Source organism: Oncorhynchus mykiss, chromosome 8 (assembly GCF_013265735.2).
Source record: "Oncorhynchus mykiss isolate Arlee chromosome 8, USDA_OmykA_1.1, whole genome shotgun sequence".
Lineage (NCBI taxonomy): Eukaryota > Metazoa > Chordata > Actinopteri > Salmoniformes > Salmonidae > Oncorhynchus > Oncorhynchus mykiss.
In genome coordinates, this window is record NC_048572.1 from 65,520,179 (window position 1) to 65,547,492 (window position 27,314).

The 27,314-nt window shown below is 40.6% G+C and overlaps 1 protein-coding gene across 1 annotated transcript; it reads right to left on the reverse strand.

Moving 5' to 3' along the window:
* Positions 1-71: 71 nt before the first annotated feature.
* On the reverse strand, positions 72-26,454 carry LOC110530358 (transient receptor potential cation channel subfamily A member 1). Its single transcript, XM_036985990.1, has 27 exons — positions 26,268-26,454; positions 23,859-24,009; positions 21,868-22,043; positions 16,859-16,966; positions 16,597-16,705; positions 16,358-16,503; positions 14,117-14,253; positions 13,969-14,017; positions 13,778-13,877; positions 13,587-13,687; positions 12,992-13,161; positions 12,399-12,563; positions 11,170-11,284; positions 10,484-10,650; positions 10,243-10,333; positions 10,065-10,124; positions 9,837-9,935; positions 7,513-7,583; positions 5,302-5,470; positions 5,104-5,193; positions 4,658-4,827; positions 4,374-4,503; positions 1,323-1,514; positions 1,155-1,223; positions 949-1,053; positions 498-607; positions 72-296 (listed from the first exon to the last, which is right to left on the reverse strand). Exons 1-27 carry the CDS (start codon positions 26,364-26,366, stop codon positions 104-106), a joined length of 3,342 nt encoding a protein of 1,113 aa, XP_036841885.1. The 5' UTR covers positions 26,367-26,454; the 3' UTR covers positions 72-103.
* Between the last annotated feature and the right edge of the window lie 860 nt (positions 26,455-27,314).

The window sequence follows — 27,314 nt, forward strand, 5'->3', positions numbered from 1 at the left end:
TATACATTACTAAAGGAACACTGTCGATTAGTTTAGCTGAAATATTGAATGGGTGGTGTGCAGGGGTTGACTTGTCAGTCCATTATAATATATGTGATGGATGTTACTTCCTAGCTCCCAGTGCCCTCGGCAGAGGGTTCCATTTGCTCTGGGAGGGGAGGGGCTTGTCCCTGTAGCCCTGGAACAGCTGTGGACCATCATGCTCCTCCTCCACCTCCGAACAGATCTCCATCTTCTGAACGATCAGCTTCAGCAGGTTGTGCTGCTTCTCGATAACATTAGACATCTCCTTCAGCCTGGGTAAATAATAGATCATCTATTTTAATAGTCTAAAAATGTGTGTAGTATTGAAGCGCTTAAAACAAAATTGATAGAATGCACTTTAAATACTGATAAACTAAATACTGATAAACAATATCAGGTTAATACTTGTGCATTGCTCTTCTGTTGTATTTGAATAAGGTCAATCAAACCACTGGTGTGAGCTAAGTCCTCACCTGTACTTCTGTTTACTGATTTCCTGTTCCATAGGTGTAGATGGAGGGGAAGTGGGGCTGAGACGTATTCTCTCATGCCCCATACCCAGCATTGCATAGAACATTTCTCTCTGTTAAAGGAGATTCAGACTATTCATTATTACTATGTTGTTTACCAAACATCTATACCAAAAACTAACAGTGTCCTGTGGTGGGCTTGGACACCCTCCATGTCTCTCCATAAGTATTTCCATGCAGAGTATTAGTTGATTAAACAATCCTTTAAACTAACTGATTCTCAATTTTTATAGATCAATAGATAAACTGAATAAAGTACTTTATTAAACGCCTTCGAAAGGACCTCAAAATATTTGTTCTGTTTTTCAATTTGAAAGCCCTTCCATTTTACGCAAACATTCAAAGGGCAGTTAACATATTATTTTAAATACGACCACTTGTAGAAAGGACACACCTTTCTGCCGTAGGCTCTGTTAGGGTACTCAGTGAGAGAGGCCTGGTCAACCCTCTTCATTAACCAGTACGGCATCTTCTCCTCCAGACTAGTGTGAAGCTCAATCTGTAGAATAATGGTTTATAATACATACAGATTTTTTTTTAAATCCTGGCCGTCAAACACTAGTAAAGAGTTTGAAAATTGACAAAGAAATCAAAACACACCTGCATTCCCATTTGCTTCAGCACAGCATTCGCCTGTACTTCTGCTATGTCACCAACAGCCAAGCCAATCTATGTCACACAAAAGGTAGTCATGTAGATGCAATGAAGCATCCGTAGTTGATAATGGGAGTGTAAGAAAATTGCTTCCTGTAGGATTTTAGGACTTACCATTAGGTTCATGAGGAGAATGGGCACAGCGAAGGTAAACATAACAAAAATGGCATAGGTCAAAGAAGGGAATGGCAGAATCCCGTTCAGAAATGGCTTCAGGATATTTTCTTGGTAGTTGAGTTCTCCAACCATCATGACAAATACTTGCATGATTGCTAGCAGCATGCTAGATCCACTGTCAACAACGTTCTGGGAACAACGATGCATGAAGTCATATACAGTGAACTCCAAAAGTGTTGGGACAGTGACACATTAGTTTGTTGTTGCTTTGGCTCTGTACCCCAGCACTTTGGATTTGAAGTGCAGAGGTTAGCTTTAATTTGAGGGTATTTTCATCCATATCGGGTGAACCATTAAGAAATTACAGCACTTTATGCGCATAATCCCCCCATATTAGGGAACCAAAAGTATTGGAACAAATTCACTTACAGTTGAAGTAGGAAGTTTACATACAACTTAGCAAAATACATTTCAACTCAGTTTTTCACAATTCCTGACATTTAATCCTTGTAAAAATTCCCTGTCTTAGGTCAGTTAGAATCACCACTTTATTTAAAGAATGTGAAATGTCAGAATAATAGTAGAGATAATTAATTATTTCAGCTTTGATTTATTTCATCACATTCCCAGTGAGTCAAAAGTTTACATACACTCAATTACTATTTGGTAGCATTGCCTTTAAATTATTTAACTTGGGTCAAACGTTTCAGGTAGCCTTCCACAAGCTTCCCACAATAAGTTGGGTGGTTTTGGCCCATTCCTCCTGACAGAGCTGGTGTAACTGAGTCAGGTTTGTAGGCCTCTTTGCTTGCATACTCTTTTTCAGTTCTACCCACACATTTTCTATGGGATTGAGGTCAGGGCTTTGTGATGGTCACTCCAACACCTTGACTTTGTTGTCCTTAAGCCATTTTGCAGCAACTTTGGAAGTATGCTTGGGGTCATTGTCCATTTGGAAGACCCATTTGCGACCAAGCTTTAACTTCCTGACTGATGTCTTGAGATGTTGCTTCAATATATCCACATAATTTTCCTCCCTCATGATGCCATCTATTTGGTGAAGAGCACCAGTCCCTCCTGCAGCAAAGCATCCCCACAACATGAGGCTGCCACCCCCGTGCTTCATGGTTGGGATGGTGTTCTTCGGCTTGCAAGCCTCCCCCTTTTTCCTCCAAACATAACGATGGTCATAATGGTCAAACAGTACTATTTTTGTTCATCAGACCAGAGGACATTTCTCCAAAAAGTACGATCTTTGTCCCCAAGTGCAGTTTCAAAACGGCGGTTTGGAGCAGTGGCTTCTTCCTTGCAGGTTATGTCGAAATAGGACTCATTTTACTGTGAATATAGATACTTTCGTACCTGTTTCCTCCAGCATCTTCACAAGGTCCTTTGCTGTTGTTCTGGGATTGATTTGCACTTTTCGCACCAAAGTACGTTCATCTCTAGGAGACAGAACGCGTATGACGGCTGCGTGGTCCCATGGTGTTTATTCTTGCGTACTATTGTTTGTACAGATGAATGTGGTACCTTCAAGAGTTTGGAAATTGCTCCCAAGGATGAACCAGACTTTTTTTCTGAGGTCTTGTCTGTTATATTTAGATTTTCCCATTATGTCAAGCAAAGAGGCACTGAGTTTGAAGGTAGGCCTTGAAATACATCCACAGGTACACCTCCAATTGACTTAAATTATGTCAATTAGCCTTTCAGAAGCTTCTAAAGCCATGACATAATTTTCTGGAATTTTCCAAGCTGTTTAAAGGTACAGTCAACTTAGTGAATGTTAACTTCTGCCCCACTGGAATTGTGATACAGTGAATTATAAGTGAAATAATCTGTCTGTAAACAATTGTTGGAAAAATTACTTGTGTCATGCACAAAGTAGATGTCCTAACCGTCTTGACAAAACTATAGTTTGTTTACAAGAAATTTGTGGAGGGGTTGAAAAACGAGTTTGAATGACTCCAACCTAAGTGGATGTAAACTTCTGACTTCAACTGTATATGTGTATTAAAGAAGTCAAAAGTTAAGTATTTGGTTCCATATTCCTATACGCAATGATTACATCCAGTTTGCGACTCTACACATTTGTTGGATGCATTTGCTGTTTGTTTTGGTTACGTTTCAGATTATTTTGTACCCAATAGAAATGAATGGTAAATAATGTGTTTGTTGCATTTTGGAGTCACTGTTTCTACCATGATTATGGATAACCCTGAATAAATTGTGAATTATGGTGAGTGAGAAAGTTAGACACACAAATATCACCCCCCCCCCCCCCCAAAAAATAAAAAATGCTATCCTCTCCTATTATTGTAATGGTGAAAGGTTAGCATGTCTTGGGGGTATGACATTTGTGCGTTTTGTAACTTTCTCACTCATCATTATTCACGATTCATTCAGGATTATCCGTAATCATGATAGCATCCTCATTAATGTAGTAGTGTTAGAAAGATATTATATTCTTATTTACAATAAAAGAGACTCCAAAATGACACACTACATTTTTTACCATTATTTTCTAATGAACACAAAATAATCTGAAACCACCAAAAATGCATCCAACACATTTGTAGAGTCACAAGCTTGTTGTAGTCATTGCTTGCTATGAATATGGGACCCAATACTTCACTTTTGACTACTTTAAAATGCATTAGTTCATTTGTCCCAGTATTTTTGGTCCCCTAAAATGGGAGGACTACAGTATGCACAAAAAGTGCTGTAATTTCTAAACGGTTCACCCCATATGAATGAAAATACCCTCAGATTAAAGCTGACAGTCTGCACTTTAACCTCATAGTCATTGCATCATTTAAAATCCAAAGCGCTGGAGTACAGAGCCAAAACAACAACAAATGTGTCCCTCTCGCCAATGCTTTCGGAGCTCACTGTAACTGTAGAAATGCATTATACAAATACAGGTACAAGTTATTGGTCATTTCTAACAGACGTTCACAGACAAAACATTCAGCTACATACATTACACAATACAATGTTCTTCACATGGAGATAAAACATTGTTACATCTCTATGGTCCTGTAAACATACCTGGTCTTGTATCAGGGCATAGAAAGCCAATGCAAATGCAAGCAGCAAGAAGAAGAACAGTACAATGATGCTTAAAAGAGTTTTTGCAATCTCTAAAAACATCACCACGTAGATCCCAACACGTTCAAACCTGTGGACCAATAGTGATTTCATTTCTTAAAATTGCTTTTGTTGATAAAAAATACATTTGATCAGTTAATATAAATAAATGTTTCTTCAAAGAGGAATCTCAGTAAACCTACACTATTTTATGTAATAAATAAAAAAACATTCAGTCTCCATACCGTTGGAAATAGAGGAGAAAGTTGATCCAGGATAGAAGAACTGCCACTACCCCAGCCTCCCAATGCCATGTCTCCTTGAAGTCCATCAGTAAAGGGATCACAAACAACAGAGAACTGACGGCAGCACCCCAGTCTAATGCATTGGTCACATCACGGAAGTACTTTGAACCCTTGAATAGAAACACATAAAATTAACGTCTATTTCAAAATTGTAACAAATTCGGGAGGTAGCCCCGAATGGGTCTCGAACCCGGGTTCAGCGACTGTCAACCAACCACCTTAAACTAACCAACCACCAAGTTATCCAAACTCTTTGACAAGGTTTCTAGGTGTTGGGTTAACTTCGCTACAATATATTTAAAAGGATCAATTCACACTACCAGATAAATCACATACCATGGATTGAGGCTACAGTATGTAGAACAGATGTATATTTCCATGATTACCTGCTGAACTATCTGCACCAGCTCCTTGACAACTGTGTACAGATTCATGGCAAGAATCAGGAACATGCAGGTGGTGATAAGATAGCATTGCTGTGAAGATGGAGGAGTTGTTATTGAATTGGGTTTCTGAGACAAACAAATACACTAGGAAAGAAGTCAAATGTCTTGCTGTGGATGTAATCGGATCTCATACGGCACCTTATCAAGGGAGGTGGTCACCATGCTTACTGATGATGATGGTGATGTAGTACGGGTGACATTGGTGTTGAGGATGGGCTTCAGAGTATGAATGATGTGTGTCAGAGGCCCCAGACCAAGTGAGTAGACAGCCAGATTGAGCAGATGCACTTTGATACCATAGGCGTTCCTAAATAGATATAAGAAACCATTTGGTGAGTATTCGCAGGTGACTGTTCACTAATATATTTTGTATGTAGCTTACTATATACTGTAGTTTGGCATGACTTTTAATTTGATGTTGTCAATATTTACAGTGTTGGAGACAGTAGTGTCATGTTAATATTTACAGTGTTGGAGACAGTAGTATGATGTTAATATTTACAGTGTTGGAGACAGTAGTATCATGTTAATATTTACAGTGTTGGAGACAGTAGTATCATGTTAATATTTACAGTGTGGAAGACAGTAGTGTCATGTTAATATTTACAGTGTGGAAGACAGTAGTGTCATGTTAATATTTACAGTGTGGAAGACAGTAGTGTCATGTTAATATTTACAGTGTGGAAGACAGTAGTGTCATGTTGATATTTACAGTGTTGGAGACAGTAGTATCATGTTAATATTTACAGTGTGGAAGACAGTAGTGTCATGTTAATATTTACAGTGTGGAAGACAGTAGTGTCATGTTGATATTTACAGTGTGGAAGACAGTAGTGTCATGTTAATATTTACAGTGTGGAAGACAGTAGTATGATGTTAATATTTACAGTGTGGAAGACAGTAGTATGATGTTAATATTTACAGTGTGGAAGACAGTAGTATCATGTTAATATTTACAGTGTGGAAGACAGTAGTGTCATGTTAATATTTACAGTGTGGAAGACAGTAGTATCATGTTAATATTTACAGTGTGGAAGACAGTAGTGTCATGTTGATATTTACAGTGTTGGAGACAGTAGTATCATGTTAATATTTACAGTGTGGAAAACAGTAGTATGATGTTAATATTTACAGTGTGGAAGACAGTAGTATCATGTTAATATTTACAGTGTTGGAGACAGTAGTATCATGTTAATATTTACAGTGTGGAAGACAGTAGTGTCATGTTAATATTTACAGTGTGGAAGACAGTAGTGTCATGTTGATATTTACAGTGTGGAAGACAGTAGTATCATGTTAATATTTACAGTGTGGAAGACAGTAGTATCATGTTAATATTTACAGTGTTGGAGACAGTAGTATCATGTTAATATTTACAGTGTGGAAGACAGTAGTGTCATGTTAATATTTACAGTGTGGAATACAGTAGTATCATGTTAATATTTACAGTGTGGAAGACAGTAGTATCATGTTAATATTTACAGTGTGGAAGACAGTAGTGTCATGTTGATATTTACAGGGTTGGAGACAGTAGTATGATGTTGATATTTACAGTGTTGAAGACAGTAGTATCATGTTAATATTTACAGTGTGGAAGACAGTAGTATCGTGTTAATATTTACAGGGTTGGAGACAGTAGTATGATGTTAATATTTACAGTGTGGAAGACAGTAGTATCATGTTGATATTTACAGGGTTGGAGACAGTAGTATGATGTTAATATTTACAGTGTGGAAGACAGTAGTGTCATGTTAATATTTACAGGGTTGGAGACAGTAGTATCATGTTAATATTTACAGTGTGGAAGACAGTAGTATCATGTTGATATTTACAGTGTGGAAGACAGTAGTATCATGTTGATATTTACAGTGTGGAAGACAGTAGTATGATGTTAATATTTGCAGTGTGGAAGACAGTAGTATCATGTTGATATTTACAGTGTGGAAGACAGTAGTATCATGTTAATATTTACAGTGTGGAAGACAGTAGTATCATGTTGATATTTACAGTGTGGAAGACAGTAGTATCATGTTAATATTTACAGTGTGGAAGACAGTAGTATCATGTTAATATTTACAGTGTGGAAGACAGTAGTATCATGTTAATATTTACAGTGTGGAAGACAGTAGTATCATGTTGATATTTACAGGGTTGGAGACGGTAGTATCATGTTAATATTTACAGTGTGGAAGACAGTAGTATCATGTTGATATTTACAGGGTTGGAGACAGTAGTATGATGTTAATATTTACAGAGTGGAAGACAGTAGTATCATGTTGATATTTACAGTGTGGAAGACAGTAGTATAACGATAACGTATTATGATAAAGGTCATGCAGTGTCACTCACCATTTCATTTCTAGATACTTCTTGCAGACAGGATGGGTCAGAAGCTCTATGCAATTAAATTGCACCATGGACTAGTAAAAAAATAACAATATAAACACTTTGAATACATTTCAGATAATTATGTTTTCCTTTTCACTATCCAACAATGTTGTGTTGTGGGAATGACAAATACATGCAGTGCATTCAGAAAGTGATTTTTTCCACATTTTGTTACGTTACAGCTTCATTCTAAAATGAATTAAATATTTTTTTCCCCTCGTCAATGTACCCAAAATACTCCATAATCACAAAGCAAAAACAGGTTTTTAGAAATGTTTGCTAATTTACAAAAAATAAAAAATGAAATATCACATTTGCATAAATATTCAGACCCTTTAAGCAATACATTTTTGAAGCACCTTTGGCAGTGATTACAGCCTTAAGTCTTCTTGGGTATAATGCTACAAGCTTGGCACACCTGTATTTGGGGAGTTTCTCCCATTCTTCTCTGCAGATCCTCTCAAGCTCTGTCAGGTTGGATGGGGAGCTTCGATGCACAGCTATTTTCAGGTCTCTCCAGAGATGTTCGATCGGGTTCAAGTCCGGGCTCTGGCTGGGCCACTCAAGGACATTCAGAGACTTGTCCAGGAGCCACTCCTGTGTTGTCTTGGCTGTGTGTTTAGGTTCACCTTCCTGTTGGAACCCCAGTCTGAGGTCCTGAGCTCTCTGGAGCAGGTTTTCATCAAGGATCTCTCTATACTTTGCTTCGTTCATCTTACCCTCAATCCTGACTAGTCTACCAGTCCCTGTCTCTGAAAAACATCCCCACAGCATGAAGCTGCCACCACCATGCTTCACCGTAGGGATGGTGCCAGGTTTTCTCCAGACGTGACACTTGGCATTCAGGCCAAAGAGTTCAATCTTGGTTTCATCAGACCAGAGAATCTTGTTTCTCATAGTCTGAGAGTCTTTAGGTGCCTTTTGGCAAACTCCAAGTAGGCCGTCATGTGCCTTTTACTGAGGAGTAGCTTCCGTCTGGCCACTCTACCATAAGGGCCTTATTGGTGGAGTGCTGCAGAGATGGTTGTTCTTTTGGAAGGTTCTCCCATCTCCACAGAGGAACTCTGGAGCTCTGTCAGAGTGATTGCTCAGATTGCTCAGTTTGGTGGTCTTGGTGGTTCCAAACTTCTTCCATTTAAGAATGATGGAGGCCACTGTGTTTTTGGGGAACTTCAATGCTGCAGACATTGTTTGGTACCCTTCCCCAGATCTGTGCCTCAACACAATCTTGTCTCGGAGCTCTACGGACAATTCCTTCGACCTCATGGCTTGGTTTTTACTCTGACATACACTGTCAACTGTGGGACCTTATCTATACAGGCGTGTGCCTTTCCAATCATGTCCAATCAAGAAGATTAATTAATGGTTTAGGGACACGGGAGGAATTTCAGTCCAGGACTCATAGCTACATGTGGCAAGTTCTCATTGGTCCAAATTGTCTATACATTGAGCCTGAAACGGGATACTTGTTATTTGGCCATTGGCCCAATTTTGCTGCCAGGAATTCTAATTTGTCAACCGCAGGCTAGGGTTGGGGTATAAACTACATCCTGTCTCTTTGTTCAGTGGAGAAATCATTGAGGACAAGGTAGAATGAACATCTGTCATCTACTTTCCAGCATAACAACTAGGATTTGTTCTCTTTGTATAAATATATTTTTCTCCCCCTGATTTGCTTTGGGGTCTGTGTTATTAAAGAATAACATCAACTGCTCACAATTCTCATAGCAAAGGGACTGAATACTTCTGTAAATTTGGTGTTTCTGTTTTTCTATTTAATACATTTGCAGAAATGTCTAAAAACCTGTTTTCAATTTGTCATTATGGGATATTGTGTGTAGATTGCTGGAAGTAAAAAAAAAAAAAAAAAATTTTTAAGAATAATATTGTAATGTAACAAAATGTGGGAAGTCAAGGGGTCAAATTACATTCCGAAGTCACTGTTTATGACCTGTTTCTGATATTGCACTGTTTTGCTTTTAAAGTGTAAGTTGGGGAAACTTCATGGCCCTTAACCCTAGAGAAAAATTCCATGTTTGAAAACAGTGCAGTTCAGTTTACAGTAGTGTTTCACAACCCTGGTCCTCCAGTACCCTCAACAGTACACATTTTCTTTGTAGCCCTGGACAAACACACCTCATTCAACTCATTGAGGGCTTGATGATTAGTTGACAAGTTGAATCAGGTGTGCTTGTCCAGGGTTACAATAAAAATATGTACTGTTTTGGGTACTGTAGGATCAGAGTTGGGAAACACTACTCTACAGTATTGCAGTGGGTACTAACGTTCAGAGCAGTGAGAGGCTGGAAGTAGTAGCTTTTGTCTGTTTTTCCAAGCTTAATGACATGAATGGGAGCTTGGAGCCATTTGAAAGTGTACTCGATCTGTTGATAAAAGACATATTAGTTTACAACACACCCTAACTGGAATGTTTTTGTGCATTTGATTAAGCAATAATGAACCTGAGTTTTAAGAAGGTAATACCAAATACAGAATAGAGAGAACAGACGTACAGAGTAGTTGTAACTATTCACGTCATCATCTGACTCCTTCACACAAGTGTCCAAAAGATGCTGTGGAGAAACACTGCACCATTAATGTTTTCTAATGTGCTGACTGAGAAATGGGAGATTTGTATCCATTTCCTTTATGATAGTTTCCTTTATGCATAGTTAAAAAAAAAAAACTAACTTTGAATGACTCAGGCAGGAACTCTATCATGTCCATGACAACACATCGCTTAGTTGACTTCACTTCGAACAATAGCATAGCCTCAGCACATCTGAAACAAACAGGTTATATTGTACATGTCAATATGGCATTGTCATGCAATCCAACTGAATACCAATAATCAAACACATCACTGTACTGTCAAAGCATCGTAACAGCACATAGATAAAGTGTCCACTGTATCTTGCAACAGTGGCCCAACCTCTCATTGTGGATGACAGCGAAGACAACGTCTTTCCTGCCGTTGAGAACAGCTTCGTGGAGGAAGGAGGCATCACTCTTGTTGAGCGTCATCTGGGCCCCTCTGCCCAGGAGCAGTGTCACTGCAGCCGCATGGCCCTCCCTGGCAGCCAGATGTAACGCCGTGTTCTGCACCAACAGTAAAACATAGCACTTCGAAATTAGAACAGAGGATTGTATATAACGGCAACAATAACCTTTGGATTTCCTTTTTCAGAAAGAGGAATGATATCTATTTGTGGAAGACTTTCTCAGTATTTCAACATAGACATCTTACTCCCTCAAGCTAAACAGAAAGGAAACAGATAAAATGAGCCCACCTCAGGGTAAGGGAATGTGAAGATGAGCCCACCTCAGGGTAAGGGGAATGTGAAGATGAGCCCATCTCAGGGTAAGGGAATGTGAAGATGAGCCCACCTCAGGGTAAGGGAATGTGAAGATGAGCCCACCTCAGGGTAAGGGAATGTGAAGATGAGCCCATCTCAGGGTAAGGGAATGTGAAGATGAGCCCACCTCAGGGTAAGGGAATGTGAAGATGAGCCCACCTCAGGGTAAGGAAATGTGAAGATGAGCCCACCTCAGGGTAAGGAAATGTGAAGATGAGCCCACCTCAGGGTAAGGGAATGTGTAAAAAGAGAGGACCCAAACCATGTCTTCATCTGTTTTGTCCAGCAGTTTGATATTTGATTGCAGGAGTATGATCATGGTCTGGGTATATCCCTCTGCTGCAGCGTGATGTAGACAGGTCCAACCTTTAGAATCACTGCAATGGCATATAGTAAACATTAATTAGTACTGCAGCTGATTCAAAATGGAAAATCTAGTAAAAATATAGACATTGTTTTCCACTGGTTTGGGCAATAATGGTTCACCTCACTTGGATTAACATTGAGTTTGAGTGAGTGTGTGCGTAGCAGGTCTGAAATACTGTCAGTGGTGTAAAGTAATTAAGTAAAAATACTTGAAAGTACTACTTAAGTAGTGTTTTTGGGTATCTGTACTTAACCACTTTACTTTAACTTTAACTTTTACTTCAGTACATTCCTAAAGAAAATAATGTACTTTTTACTCCATACATTTTCCCTGACACCCAAAAGTACTCGTTACATTTTGAATACTTAGCAATACAGGAAATGTGTCTAATTCACACACTTATCAAGATAACATCCCTACTGCCTCTGATCTGGCAGACTCACTAAACACATGCTTTGAATGTAAATTATGTCTGAGTGTTGGAGCATGCCTCTGTCTATCTGTAAAAAAAGAAAGAAAGAAAATGATGCCATCTGGTTTGCTTTATATAAGGAATAAAAAATTATTTATTTGTTATAATTAAGTATATTTTAGCAATTACATTTTCCTTTAATACTTAATGTTATTTAAAACCAAATACTTTTGGACTTTTACTCAAGTAGTATTGTCACGACTTCCGCTGAAGTCGGTCCCTCTCCTTGTCCCTCTCCTTGTTCGGGCGGCGTTCGGTGGGCGTTCGGCTGTCGACGTCACCGGCTTTCTAGCCACCACCGATCCACTTTTCATTTTCCATTTGTTCTGTCTTTGTCTTATCACACCTGGCTTTGCTTAATCAATTACTTGCTTGTTATTTAACCCCCTGTTCTACATGTTGTATTTGTGAGTGATTGTTTGTTGTATTGTGTGTGTATATTACGTGTTATGTTTGAATTTTTGACTAAAGTATTTTATTACTCATATCTGCTGTCCTGCGCCTGACTCATCTCACCAGCTACACACAGACGCCTTTACAAGTATTTTACTGGGTGACTTTCACTTTTACTTGAGTCATTTTCTATTAAGGTATCTTTACTTTTACTCAAGTATGAAAATGTGGGTACTTTTTCCACCACTGAGTACTGTACCTGTGGAACAGAGCTCCTTTCCGCAGCAGTAGCTCCAGCACTTTAATATGGCCGCCTCGGGATGCCAGGTGGAGGGGAGTCATCCCCCTCTCATCTCCCTCGTTCAGCAGCCTGGTGCAGGTCATCCACTCCAGGAGTCTGTGGCAGGTGTTTATCCTCCCATACCTGGAATAGAAAAGATTGATCATAAAAAGTAAGTTATCAAATACAACTAATGCTAAACTGAAAACCAGCCAAAATAGCAAACTGTGAAATTGTTCATGTTTATGGGGTATAATGAGTCTATTGACAACTCAATGAGTCAATAATGTAGAGATTTATTCAGAATTATAAACTGGGTGGGTCGAGCCCTGAATGCTGATTGGCTGACAGCCGTGGTATATCAGACCTTATACACTGGGTATGACACAACGTTTACTGCACTAATTACGTTGGTAAGCAGTTTATAATAACAATAAAGCACCTCGGGGGTAAGTGATATATGGCCAATATACCACGGCTACGGGCTGTGTCCGCATTGCGTCATGCCTAAGAACAGCCCTTAGCCGTTGTATATTGGCCATATACCACGTCTTACTCCTTAAGTTACTCACTCGGCTGCGAAATGCAGTGCAGATTTCTTCTGCTTAGACTTCTGATCTAGCGAGACGTTGAGTCCGAGCATGTCCGTCACTGACTCTGGGATTCCCAGTCTGCAGGCGTAATGCAGGGGAGTACAACCCTCCTTGTCCTCCGCACCCAGGAGCTCTCTCACATTGCTGCACTGTGTGGCAAAAGACAATATGATAACATTGGGGTCTCAAGAGTCAAACTAAGTGTTTACTGCAAACTTTATTCAAAATGATTGTACATGTCAATCCTACTGAGACAGTCACAAGAAGATATATGGTTTAATAATGAACCTTGTTTAATACAAAGGCTAACACTTATGATCCTGTGATCCTACTTCTTCTTCGTGTGTTGGATTTGCTTCAAGTTCTCAACGCTAGGTGGCAGTAATGCACTACGTGTTCGTTCTTACAAGATCCCCCCCACTAGAGCTCATTAAAACATACTGTATGAGCTCATTGCAATATTTAGAACTTATGACGTTGCCTTAAAATTTTAACATGGATCTCAGCGTAATTTTGGAAGCTTCATCATTGCTATTGAAACTTCTAGCAGGTACGTTCATTATAGAATAATTACCTGTAAGACTTCTGGAGGAAGGTTTTTCAGACCTTTAGGCTGCAAGATGGTAAGGTGAAGGAAATTGCAGTCATATTTGTCTTTTATTTTCAAATTAGCCCCTAAAATAGGAGAGGATGAACAGGATCATGACAAACCATACAATAGTGTAAACTACATGTGAGACATATGCTTCTCTTTGAGAAACGTACCATGTGTAAGAAGAAGGCCCACTGTTTTCCATGCACTACAGCTTGTTGCCAGAAGCAGTGGCGTATGACCCTTACAGTCAATGGAATTAATGTCTGCACCCTGTCAAAGAATAAATATGAATATGATGAGATCGGGAAACACTGGAAATATTCATATTTTTCTCTTGGTACTTTTCTTGTTTTGTGTTCACCTTTGAAATGAGGTACTCAGCCAATCCAACATGGTCAAATATTGTTGCCCTGTTGGTGAAAAATATGATAAAAGAGTAAGAGAGTAGGATATCATGTTTACCTAAATGTCTTGTCCAATGAAAATGCATACAGTAAACAGTGTACTACTTATGCAGTGGAGTTTGGCTAGCTCCATCTGGGATATTGATGACATCACAGACTCTATCATATGCCGATAGCATGAGTTTGACGGCCTCGGATGCTCCCTGGGTGCAGGCAAAGTGGAGGGCTGTGGATTTGTCACACTGTAAAGAGAAGCACAAAGACATGACAGAGGTCACAATGACAGACCAGTTTGAAATGATGTCAGGATATTACAGACACTGGTCCGTTCCCCTTGATTAGATTTAGAGTGGATTTGGTTCTTCCGATGTCTTCCGATGTCTCTTGGGTGTAACATGAACTGACAATGTACCCATTATGAGTGGAGGCATAATAACTCATTGTTGCTTACTGTAACACATTGTAAAAACCTCAGTTCTGAGAACCTTTCAATTGAATGCCTGTAACGGGAACTGTTTTATAGTAGAAGAAAAGGATAATTAAGGTTCATAATTGGTCTTTCCTATTACTCAAAAGCATTCTAAATACAGTGGGGCAAAAAAATATTTAGTCAGCCACCAATTGTGCAAGTTCTCCCACTTAAAAATATGAGAGAGGCCTGTAATTTTAATCATAGGTACACTTCAACTATGACAGACAAAATGAGGGAAAAAAATCAAAAAAATCACATTGTAGGATTTTTAATGAATTTATTTGCAAATTATGGAGGAAAATAAGTATTTGGTCACCTACAAACAAGCAAGATTGCTTGCTCTCAAAGACCTCTAACTTCTTCTTTAAGAGGCTCCTCTGTCCTCCACTCGTTACCTGTATTAATGGCACCTGTTTGAACTTGTTATCAGTATAAAAGACACCTGTCCACAACCTCAAACAGTCACACTCCAAACTCCACTATGGCCAAGACCAAAGAGCTGTCAATGGACAGCAGAAACAAAATTGTAGACCTGCACCAGGCTGGGAAGACTGAATCTGCAATAGGTAAGCAGCTTGGTTTGTGGGAGCAATTATTAGGAAATGGAAGACATACAAGACCACTGATAATATTCCTCGATCTGGGGCTCCACGCAAGATTTCATCCCGTGGGGTCAAAATGATCACACGAACGGTGAGCAAAAATCCCAGAACCACACGGGGGGACCTAGTGAATGACCTGCAGAGAGCTGGGACCAAAATAACAAAACCTACCATCGGTAACACACTACGCCGCCAGGGACTCAAATCCTGCGGTGCCAGACGTGTCCCCCTGCTTAAGCCAGTACATGTCCAGGCCCATCTGAAGTTTGCTAAAGAGCATTTGGATGATCCAGAAGAAGATTGGGAGAATGTCATATGGTCAGATGAAACCAAAATAGAACTTTTTGGTAAAAACTCAACTCGGCGTGTTTGGAGCACAAAGAATGCTGAGTTGCATCCAAAGAACACCATACCTACTGTGAAGCATGGGGTGGAAACATCATGCTTTGGGGCTGTTTTTCTGCAAAGGGACCAGGACGACTGATCCGTGTAAAGGAAAGAATGAATGGGGCCATGTATCGTGAGATTTTGAGTGAAAACCTCCTTCCATCAGCAAGGGCATTGAAGATGAAACGTGGCTGGGTCTTTCAGCATGACAATGATCCCAAACACACCGCCCGGGCAACACAGGAGTGGCTTCGTAAGAAACATTTCAAGGTCCTGGAGTGGCCTAGCCAGTCTCCAGATCTCAACCCCATAGAAAATCTTTGGAGGGAGTTGAAAGTCCGTGTTGCCCAGCAACAGCCCCAAAACATCACTGCTCTAGAGGAGATCTGCATGGAGGAATGGGCCAAAATATCAGCAACAGTGTGTGAAAACCTTGTGATGACTTACAGAAAACGTTTGACCTCTGTCATTGCCAACAAAGGGTATATAACAAAGTATTGAGATAAACTTTTGTTATTGACCAAATACTTATTTTCCACCATAATTTGCAAATAAATTCATTAAAAATCCTACAATGTGATTTTCTAGAATTCTTTTTCTCATTTTGTCTGTCATAGTTGACGTGTACCTATGATGAAAATTACAGGCCTCTCTCATATTTGTAAGTGGGAGAACTTGCACAATTGGTGGCTGACTAAATATTTTTTTGCCCCACTGTATATGTGCTTTTGTCTATGGTTCTGAGAAAGAATCAAAGTTATTTTTGTGTTAGATTTTGAAATCCATATATGTGAATATACGGTATATGATATTTGTAGGAGCAGTTTGAACAAATATTTACATATCCACAGAAAAAGCTTCTTAGCGTCATCATATCCAGCTGACCTGTTTTTGGTCAATTTTTGCTCCCTGTTCTATGCAGAGTTTGATTGCCTCCAGGTTTCCTCCATGGATGGCCAGATGAAGAGGAGTGCTGAATGATTTGTCCACGTAGTTGATGTGCATTTCAGTTGAGAAACCCATCTCCTCACCTTCAGCAGAGAAAATTAGTGAGTAAGAATTTGAGTACCAAAATGAGTATTTGATTACTGTAATAGGAAAGCAAATGTTTCTTATTTACTTACCTTTCTGAAGAACCACCAGCATAGATTTTTTAGCCCCCGCAAACGCTGCTGCGTGAATTGGATAATGTCCCAGCTTGTTCTGTTGACATAGTCTGGCTCTGTATTTAAACTGAGAACAGCAGGTGAAATTAGTGTAGTTACATTACAAAAACCTCATAGGACATCACTAACGATCAATGAATCACACACGTCTCCTTGTTCAAACATCAAGAACACACAATTTGACAATTATACAGTGGCCATATAATTAATATTCACACACAAGTAGACGGACAGCTTCATGGTTATCAACCGAGCAGGCCAACATTAGAGGTGTGTTCCCCTGGCCTCCCATCAGGTTGGAATCCGTGTTGCTGTGAGACAGTAACAGCTGTGGAAAAACATAATTATTTATAATATCATATCATGCTGAATGATCTCATTATATCATATATCATCATATAATATTGTAGTATATCATATAACATAAACTCAGCAAAAAAAAGAAACTTTTTCAGGACCCTGTCTTTCAAAGATAATTTGTAAAAATCCAAATAACTTCACAGATCTTCATTGTAAAGGGTTTACACACCGTTTCCCATGCTTGTTCAATGAACCTTAAACAATGAATGAACATACACCTGTGGAACGGTCGTTAAGACACTAACAGCTTACAGACGGTATGCAATTAAGGTCCCAGTTATGAAAACTTAGGACACTAAAGAGGCCTTTTTACTGACTCTGAAAACACACGAAAAAAGATGCCCAGGGTCCCTGCACATCTGCGTGAATGTGCCTTAGGCATGCTGGAAGGAGGCATGAGGACTGCAGATGTGCCAGGGAAATAAATTGCAATGTCCTTACTGTGAGATGCCTAAGACAGCGCTACAGGTAGACAGGGCGGACAGCTGATCGTCCTCGCAATGGCAGACCACGTGTAACAACACATGCACAGGATCGGCACATCCGAACATCACACCTGCGGGACAGGTACAGGATGGCAACAACAACTGCCCGAGTTACACCAGGAACGCACAATCCCTCCATCAGTGCTCAGACTGTCCGCAATAGGCTGAGAGAGGCTGGGCTGAGGGCTTGTAAGCCTGTTGTAAGGCAGGTCCTCACCAGACATCACTGGCAACAATGTCGTCTATGGGCACAAACCCGTCATCGTTGGACCAGTTTATCGTCTAAGGAATGAGTGTTACACTGAGGCCTGTACTCTGGAGCGGGATCGATTTGGAGGTGGAGGGTCCGTCATGGTCTGGGGCGGTGTGTCACAGCATCATCGGACTGAGCTTGTTGTCATTGCAGGCAATCTCAACACTGTGCGTTATAGGGAAGACATCCTCCTCCCTCATGTGGTACCCTTCCCGCAGGCTCACCCTGACATGACCCTCCAGCATGACAATGCCACCAGCCATACTGCTCATTCTGTGTGTGATTTCCTGCAAGACAGGAATGTCAGTGTTCTGCCATGGCCAGCGAAGAGCCTGGATCTCAATCCCATTGAGCACATCTGGGACCTGTTGGATAAGAGGGTGAGGACTAGGGCCATTCCCCCCAGAAATGTCCGGGAACTTGCAGGTGCCTTGGTGGAAGAGTGGGGTAACATCTCACAGCAAGGACTGATGCAGTCAATGAGGAGGAGATGCACTGCAGTACCAGATACTGACTGTTACTTTTGATTTTGACCCCCCCCCCTCTTTGTTCAGGGACACATTATTCCATTTCTGTTAGTCACACACATTTGGAACTTGTTCAGTTTATGTCTCAGTTGTTGAATCTTATGTTCATACAAATATTTACTCATGTTAAGTTTACTGAAAATAAACGCAGTTGACAGTGAGAGGACGTTTCTTTTTTTGCTGAGTTTATGTTATTAGACTGAATGAATAATAGTACATGGAGGTGCACTAGCTAGAAGTGTAGAAGTATAATATAGGTGTATTAGACCAGGGTTTCTCAAACTTAGTCCTGGGTGCATGTTTTGCGAGAGAGAGACTAGAGACAGCAACCAATCAAGCCATCTCGCACTATAGCAAACTAATAGCTGCCATAGCTAGGTTCTTTATCATGGAGCTCTGCCCCATAGGGGAGCTCTGCTCCTAGTGGTTTACCCCGCTACCTAGGCAGCGAATAGCCTGAGAGAAAAATATGCACACACCTGCAGCCAATGGGAGTACAGGTGTCCCTAAAGAAGGGTATTCTTCCCCTCAATCAGTCTCCCATTATCTTCAGCGACTGGACTGGACTGACTGGCCAAGTAGAGAAGAGAGAAGATAAGTCTCAGGACGAACCCGCTGTCGATCTCCAAGTCTCGACGTTGTCCTTATAAAATGAGCACGTTTTTTCCGCCCAATCCAAAAGCTCTTTTAAGAGCTCAGTGTCGCTGCTCCACCATGACGTGGACTCACATAACCTATGTTTCGTGTGCTTAGGTTCACAGCACACTAGGGGAGGCCTCACAGATCCCCGGAATGATCTAGCTGCGCCCTCCTTTCATTAAAGGCGAGGAAGCAGCGGTGGGCATTTTTCAGGGAGGAGATCCCTCTAGCAGACGCCATGTCTGTGCTAGCCTCAGGTTCTGAGGCGTCATATGATGATGCCACCTCTAGAGAAGACGAGGATATTGGGAAGTTTGTGAATTTTTCTCTGCAACGATCCACTCCATAGACTGAGGTTGAAACCCCCCCTCTGAGTTCTCTGCAGTCCCCTCCTACGCAACGGCCTCTCTGCCCTCTGATTTTCCAGGGCTCATTGAGCGGGCTGCGAGCCGGCTGTATATCACGCTGCCCCCCACTCCCTCCAACCCGGAAGTGGATATGAAGGTGGACGACCCATACTCTAAACCAAGAAAGACGGCTCTGCCGTTGGCACCAGCCATGCCCTCACTCGGTAAGTTTGTGGAGGGTGAATGGGGGTCGCCTTTAACGGCCAGAGAGCCGGCAAAGGCGTACACCCCATTCAGCAGAGTGGACGACAGAAGGACTGCATACCTCGTCTCGGGTTTGAGCTCCTGGCCGTCGTCCAGAAAACCCACTCTACCTACGACCAATGACAGGCTCACAGCTCAGCTGATAGAGAAGTCCTTTGCTCTGGGTGTCCAGGCTGTAGCAGCAGCAAATAATATTGCCCTCCTAGCAGCCTCTCTTTCCCGTCTCAGCACGGGTAGGACTGAGCTGTCAGGAGAGGAGATAGAGGAGGCGTGGAGGATTTCCAGCGCCATACTCCATCTCACACAGGCGTAGGCCATGTCCATGGCCACTTCAGTGGTCGCGGATCGACACCTCTGGCTGTCTTTGATGGCCAAAAAGGAGACCTATCAAGCCGCACTGTTAAACTCCCCCATCTCTGACAGTGGTCTCTTTGGAGCCGCCGTCAAAAATGCGACTGAGCGTTTTGGGAAGCTAGAGGAGGAGAGGAAGCAGCTATATATGCAACTGCCTTTAGCAGGAGGGGCTAGAGCATCTTCCAGAGAGCCTCCCAGCTTCACCTTCTCTAGTAGACCTGGGTCCACTCCACCGACGAGAGAGGTGGTCGTGACGTCACCCTGGCGACACCCTAGGGGCGGCCAGAAGAGACGGCAACCATGATGGAACGAGGGGGAGAGGACGGGAGAGAGCGCAGCGCCTTGTGCCATGACGCCCACTGTTCCCCCCCCACCCTTGCAAAGGGGGTGGGGCAGAGTGATGAGGGAAATAGTACTGTAACTAGTCTTACTTTACTATTGGACCGGTCACAAATTTTGATAGAATATTGAGGTATCATCTATCTGCTGAGACAGATTAGTATGGCCGATATTCTGTTATCTGCCCAAAAATCATTGGCTTTGGCCTATGGATTGAGTGTTGCGGGTTACGCTGAGGAATCAGTGAGTATGTCTTCCAAATTGGTTCAGCCTGCACTCAAAATTGCTGATGGGAGGACTAGAACTAAGGGGAGAAATGCAGGACCAATGGACGGGGTCCCATCAGGTCCGCTTTTTCCTATTAGAATGACTACATGGCATGAGGGTACATTAGAATACATTAGAGTCATGTATTCTAACCTGCCCACAAGTCTATGACTGTGTTTGGGTGGAAGGATGAGGGATATAGCTTCTGTAACTGGTATTACAGTACTATCAGACTAATCTTTTAATATTGACAGAATATTAAAGTATAATCTATCTGGTTGTACAGATTAGTACAGATCTGCCCAATAGTCATTGGCGATGCCTCTAGACTGAGTAGGGTGGATTGGACCGAGGACCTAGTATATTGTGACACAGTGAGTTACAATACTGCAGGATTTGGTCGCAGCCATGGTTGAGCCCGGCCTTTTCATTAAGTGGGATGTGTTAGGCTCTGCCTTAAACCACTAGGAGCAGAGCTCCCCTATGGGGCGGAGCTCCACGATATAGTTGCCAGAGTTTTAACTCCAGTTCTATGAGTGGAGTGGAGCCCCATAGGACTTAAGGCCCTGCCAGTCTACAGGATCAGGGAAAATCTCTAGTTGCAACAGAATACCATCATGGATACCATTTTTATGTCTTCATCCAGTATGAAGTTAGAGGTAGTTTCACGAGCCAAAGCTCGCTGGCGTTAGCACAATGACTCAAAGTCTACAAGAACAATTACCATGCTACCTGTTCCTGTTCATCAGACTCTGGGGAAGTAGATAAATAGCTTTATTGCTAAAATATCTCATCTTAGATAGAGGAAATTAAAGTCATTGGAGCTAATTACAGTTTTTTTTCTGCATAGAAAATTATTGTGGTCAATTCTAGAATATGAACATTCAGGGCACATGCCCATTGATATTATTAAAATGTTTGAGCAGAGACACAGAGCATTACCTCTACAAAATGCCTAGAAATGCAGGAAATTAGCTTGAAAACTGCTAAATTGTCTCTCAGCTCCATGCCAAAATATGTACAATTGCTGGAAATTAGCTTCAAAACTTTAGAAGTCTCTCAGCTCAATGGAACAATTGCAGAATATTTGCTTTAGAACAACAACATTTTCTCTATGACACCAAGATACCTTTCTAGCTAATTGACTATGTTAGAGTGTACACTTCCTCTTCCAATGAACTGTTGGGAGGTCTATATAATGAAACTGTCCACCAAATCTATTACATTTCAAATGTTGATTACTGTACTTGCTATTATCATTCACCTGATGATAAGACAAGACATTACTTTTTTTGTTTGTTAACCTATGATGGGGCAGGGGTCCTTGGGCAAGAAACATATGAAAACCCCTGTACTAGAGTAGAGCTGAATGGGGGGTCAGGTAGGGGACGGACCTCAACGAGAGGGTTGTGTCCGAGACTGACAGCCAGGTGTAGGGGAGACATGAGGCGGAGGTTGAGGATGTTCGAGTCTGCCCCCAGGTCCAGCAGGCAAGCACAGCTCTCTCTCTGGGTCCTCTGCACAGCCCAGTGCAATGGAGTGTTGCCCTCCTCATCACGGGCATTCAGTTCTTCACAAAGGTCACAGATAGAGATTTTTGTTTTCTCAATACATTTAAATATATACATCAATATCACATGACTGATAAAACAAACAAAAAATTATTTTGGCGAAAATATAAAATGGCAAACAATAATGATGTTTCAAGGAAGATACAGTGCCTTGCGAAAGTTTTCGGCCCCCTTGAACTTTGCGACCTTTTGCCACATTTCAGGCTTCAAACATAAAGATATAAAATTATATTTTTTTGTGAAGAATCAACAACAAGTGGGACACAATCATGAAGTGGAACGACATTTATTGGATATTTCAAACTTTTTTAACAAATCAAAAACTGAAAAATTGGGCGTGCAAAATTATTCAGCCCCCTTAAGTTAATACTTTGTAGCGCCACCTTTTGCTGCGATTACAGCTGTAAGTCGCTTGGGGTATGTCTCTATCAGTTTTGCACATCGAGAGACTGAATTTTTTTCCCATTCCTCCTTGCAAAACAGCTCGAGCTCAGTGAGGTTGGATGGAGAGCATTTGTGAACAGCAGTTTTCAGTTCTTTCCACAGATTCTCGATTGGATTCAGGTCTGGACTTTGACTTGGCCATTCTAACACCTGGATAGGTTTATTTTTGAACCATTCCATTGTAGATTTTGCTTTATGTTTTGGATCATTGTCTTGTTGGAAGACAAATCTCCGTCCCTGTCTCAGGTCTTTTGCAGACTCCATCAGGTTTTCTTCCAGAATGGTCCTGTATTTGGCTCCATCCATCTTCCCATCAATTTTAACCATCTTCCCTGTCCCTGCTGAAGAAAAGCAGGCCCAAACCATGATGCTGCCACCACCATGTTTGACAGTGGGGATGGTGTGTTCAGCTGTGTTGCTTTTACACCAAACATAATGTTTTGCATTGTTGCCAAAAAGTTCAATTTTGGTTTCATCTGACCAGAGCACCTTCTTCCACATGTTTGGTGTGTCTCCCAGGTGGCTTGTGGCAAACTTTAAACAACACTTTTTATGGATATCTTTAAGAAATGGCTTTCTTCTTGCCACTCTTCCATAAAGGCCAGATTTGTGCAATATACGACTGATTGTTGTCCTATTGACAGAGTCTCCCACCTCAGCTGTAGATCTCTGCAGTTCATCCAGAGTGATCATGGGCCTCTTGGCTGCATCTCTGATCAGTCTTCTCCTTGTATGAGCTGAAAGTTTAGAGGGACGGCCAGGTCTTGGTAGATTTGCAGTGGTCTGATACTCCTTCCATTTCAATATTATCGCTTGCACAGTGCTCCTTGGGATGTTTAAAGCTTGGGAAATCTTTTTGTATCCAAATCCGGCTTTAAACTTCTTCACAACAGTATCTCGGACCTGCCTGGTGTGTTCCTTGTTCTTCATGATGCTCTCTGCGCTTTTAACGGACCTCTGAGACTATCACAGTGAAGGTGCATTTATACGGAGACTTGATTACACACAGGTGGATTGTATTTATCATCATTAGTCATTTAGGTCAACATTGGATCATTCAGAGATCCTCACTGAACTTCTGGAGAGAGTTTGTTGCACTGAAAGTAAAGGGGCTGAATCATTTTGCACGCCCAATTTTTCAGTTTTTGATTTGTTAAAAAAGTTTGAAATATCCAATAAATGTCGTTCCACTTCATGATTGTGTCCCACTTGTTGTTGATTCTTCACAAAAAAATACAGTTTTACATCTTTATGTTTGAAGCCTGAAATGTGGCAAAAGGTCGCAAAGTTCAAGGGGGCCGAATACTTTCGCAAGGCACTGTATATACCACAGCATACAGTAAATAAATACCTAAGTAAATACGTCTTACCATCTGGACCAGTCAACTGCACAATGAGCTGTATGGTGCTGATGTGCCCGTGTGAGGTGGCGTAATGCAGAGGGCTGGCATTGGCTTGGTCACGGACTCCCAGCAGGGCTGAGTGCTCTCCCAACGCTACAGTGTCACCTTGCAGAGACCACTATTATCATAGTGTGGAAAGACCATATCAATCCTGCATTATGTTCTGGTTTACAGTAACACATCAGTTCAAAAGACTATTATTATACATACTGGATTCTGTTACTGTTCAGTTCACAGTTAGGTAAAACATCTTAACTAAAACCACAGAAAAATGTCCAAAGACTCCAGCCACCCAAGCCATAGACTGTTCACTCTGCTACCGTCCAGCAAACGCTACCGGAGCATCAGCTCTCGGACCAACAGGCTCCTAGATAGCTTCTACCCCCAAGCCATAAGACTGTTAAATAGCCAGACTGCTAAATAGTAAATGAATGGTACTCAAACTATTTGCACGGACCCTACGGGGGTGCCTCACTAGACTATATGCATGTATACACACCATACACACCCTACATTGACACTCCAACACATAACGCTCACACATTCACATACACTACATAGGCACACACACACATAACACACACACGGATATCGACACCACACAAACACACATACATACCCATTACACACACAAGCACACATACACACACACTTTTACACTCATCATTTGCTGCTGATACTCAGTTCTTTATTTGACTTATTATTATCTATTCTGATGCCTAGTCACTTTACCTGCCTTCATTGAGATTGTTTTGTTGTCACTGGCCTACACACAATACCCCATAATGTCAAAGCGGACTTATGTTTTCCACATTTTTTACAAATGAATTCAAAATGAGAAGCTGAAATGTATTCAACCACTCTGTTATGGCAAGCCTAAATAAATTCATGAGTAAAAATTTGCCAAACATGAATCCTGTTTGCAACAAGGCACTAAAGTAATACTGCAAATAATGTGTCAAAGCAATTTACTTTTTGTCCTGAATACAGTTTTATGTTTGGTGCAAATGCAATACAACACATTATTGAGTACCACTCTCTAGATTTTCAAGCGTAGTGGTGGCTGCATCATGTTATGTGTATGCTTCTAATTGTTAAGGACTGGGGAGTTTTTCAAGATCAAAGAAACGGGACGGAGCTAAGCATAGGCAAAATCCTAGAGGAAAACCTGGTTCAGTCTGCTTTCCACCAGACACTGGGAGATGAATTCACCTTTGAGCAGGACAATAACCAAAAACACAAGGCCAAATCTACACTGGAGTTGCTTACCAAGAAGACAGTGACTGTTCCTGAATGGCCAAGTTACAGTTACATTTAAAAAAAAAATGTTTTATGGGCATCCAGGGCACATGCCCATTCATTTTATTTTAATGTTTGAGCAGAGGAAGACAACATTAGCCATGGCAAAATTAATAGAATTGCAGGAAATTAGCTTTAATACTGCCAAATTGTCTCTCAGCTCCATGCCAAAACATGTACAATTGCTGGAAATTGGCTTCAAAACTGCAAAATTCTCTCAACTCAATGGAAAAATGTGTAGAATTTAAGAAAATTTGCTTTACAACAGCAACATTTTCTATACGCTGCCAAGATATATTTCTAGCTAATAGACTATGTTAGAGTTAAGATTTCCTCTTCCAATGAACTCTGGGGAGGTCAATATAATAAAACTGTCTACAAAACCTATTCATTTTCAAATGTTGATTACTTCTACTTGCTATTATCATTCACCTGATGATAAGACAAGACATACATTTTTTTTTATGAATTCACCTTTCAGCAGGACAATAACCTAAAACACAATCCCAGTGTGGAAAGCTCTAAAGACTTACCCAGAAAGACTCACAGCTGTAATTGCTGCCAAAGGTGCTTCTACAAAGTGTTGACTCAGGGTTGTCAATACTTATGTAAATGCAATATTTCTGTATTTCACATTCAATAAATTTGCAATAATTTCTAAAAACATGTTTTCATTTTGTCATTATGGGGTATTGTGTGTAGATGAGTGAGAGAAAAATATATTTGAACCATTTTGAATTCAGGCTGTAACACAACAATTGAGGAATAAGTCAAGGGGTATGAATACTTTCTGAAGGCACTGTAGCTCCATTTTTGTGTATTTGATTTTATTCCTCTGTTGCTATTTTTATTTGTATTATTATTTTTAAACTCTCCATCATTGGGAAGCAAGAATTTCACGGTTGTATTCGGCGCATGTGACCAATGTATTTTTTTACTAATCACAAAATCATATTAAAATAGTTTATCATATTTGCTAATAATAAGTAAGGATTGAGAAGCAAAAAACTGTACATGCAATAATAACATTAAAAAAGGAATTGAATGTATCCAAGATCTGTTTTCCACATGACTTACCTCAAATATTTTGGCAGAAATCTCTGTAGCATTATCTCCATGAATCATAGACAGGTGGTATGTCTTGTTCTGCATCAGGTCGGTCTTTGAAGAGCTCATCAGGCTTTTCTGTTCATGTCGACATTTCCACAAGGACTTAAAAGTTTCATGTGGTTTGGTTTGTGACCGAATGTGTAGATTAGTAGTATGTTCTACAATAGGTAAGAGCAGAGAAGTTACATTTCAACATACATTAATATCTATATAAAACAGCTGTCAATGTATAATCACTAAGTGTACATAAAAAACATACAGTATTGAAAACAAAGACATCCAGTAGGCTGCATAACCGGCTGTAAAACATTATAATGTCAACCAATGAGTCTAACCAGTAAGATGTAATACATCATCTTACCTTAATTTTTTCTGGGTGTGAGATGAGCTTTCTAGTGTCTTCTGGTGTTAGCGAGAGAGGGGGGTTATATAGAGATTTGCCATTTGCCAAACAGATCGAATTACATTGCATCTTGGTTGGTCAGACTTTGGACTGACAGTGGAGAGGCTTAATATCCTAATGTAAATGCATCGGGTCCATTGCCAAAGACCAGGAAAGTTAATTGGACAAACAGTCCTTCCTGAAAAACAACATTAGCTGAAACTGAGGGGTAACTTTGTGGTTTAGAGTAAACCTATGAGATTCACAGGCTCATTACTGCACTATGGTTCTATGATTTTCCAGTAGTAAACTAAAATCAATAATTCTCTCTTTGTTCTGAATTATGTAATGACCACAACGGAATGGACCTACTTATGTGTCGTATGTAACATACAGCTGAGGATCATTTCCAATCATCTTATAAAACATCCCATTACAATAAACAATTATTAAAACCAGGAAATGACATTATTTCTGTCATGGCTGATATTCAATTTACATGCTTTGTCTTAAATTTGCCAATTAAACTCTGTGATCATAGTTGTTCCAAAACTTTACATTTAGAGTAAAATACCACATTCACAATGCTCACTCTCCTCTGTTAAAAAAATACACCTCCTTTATGCACAAAT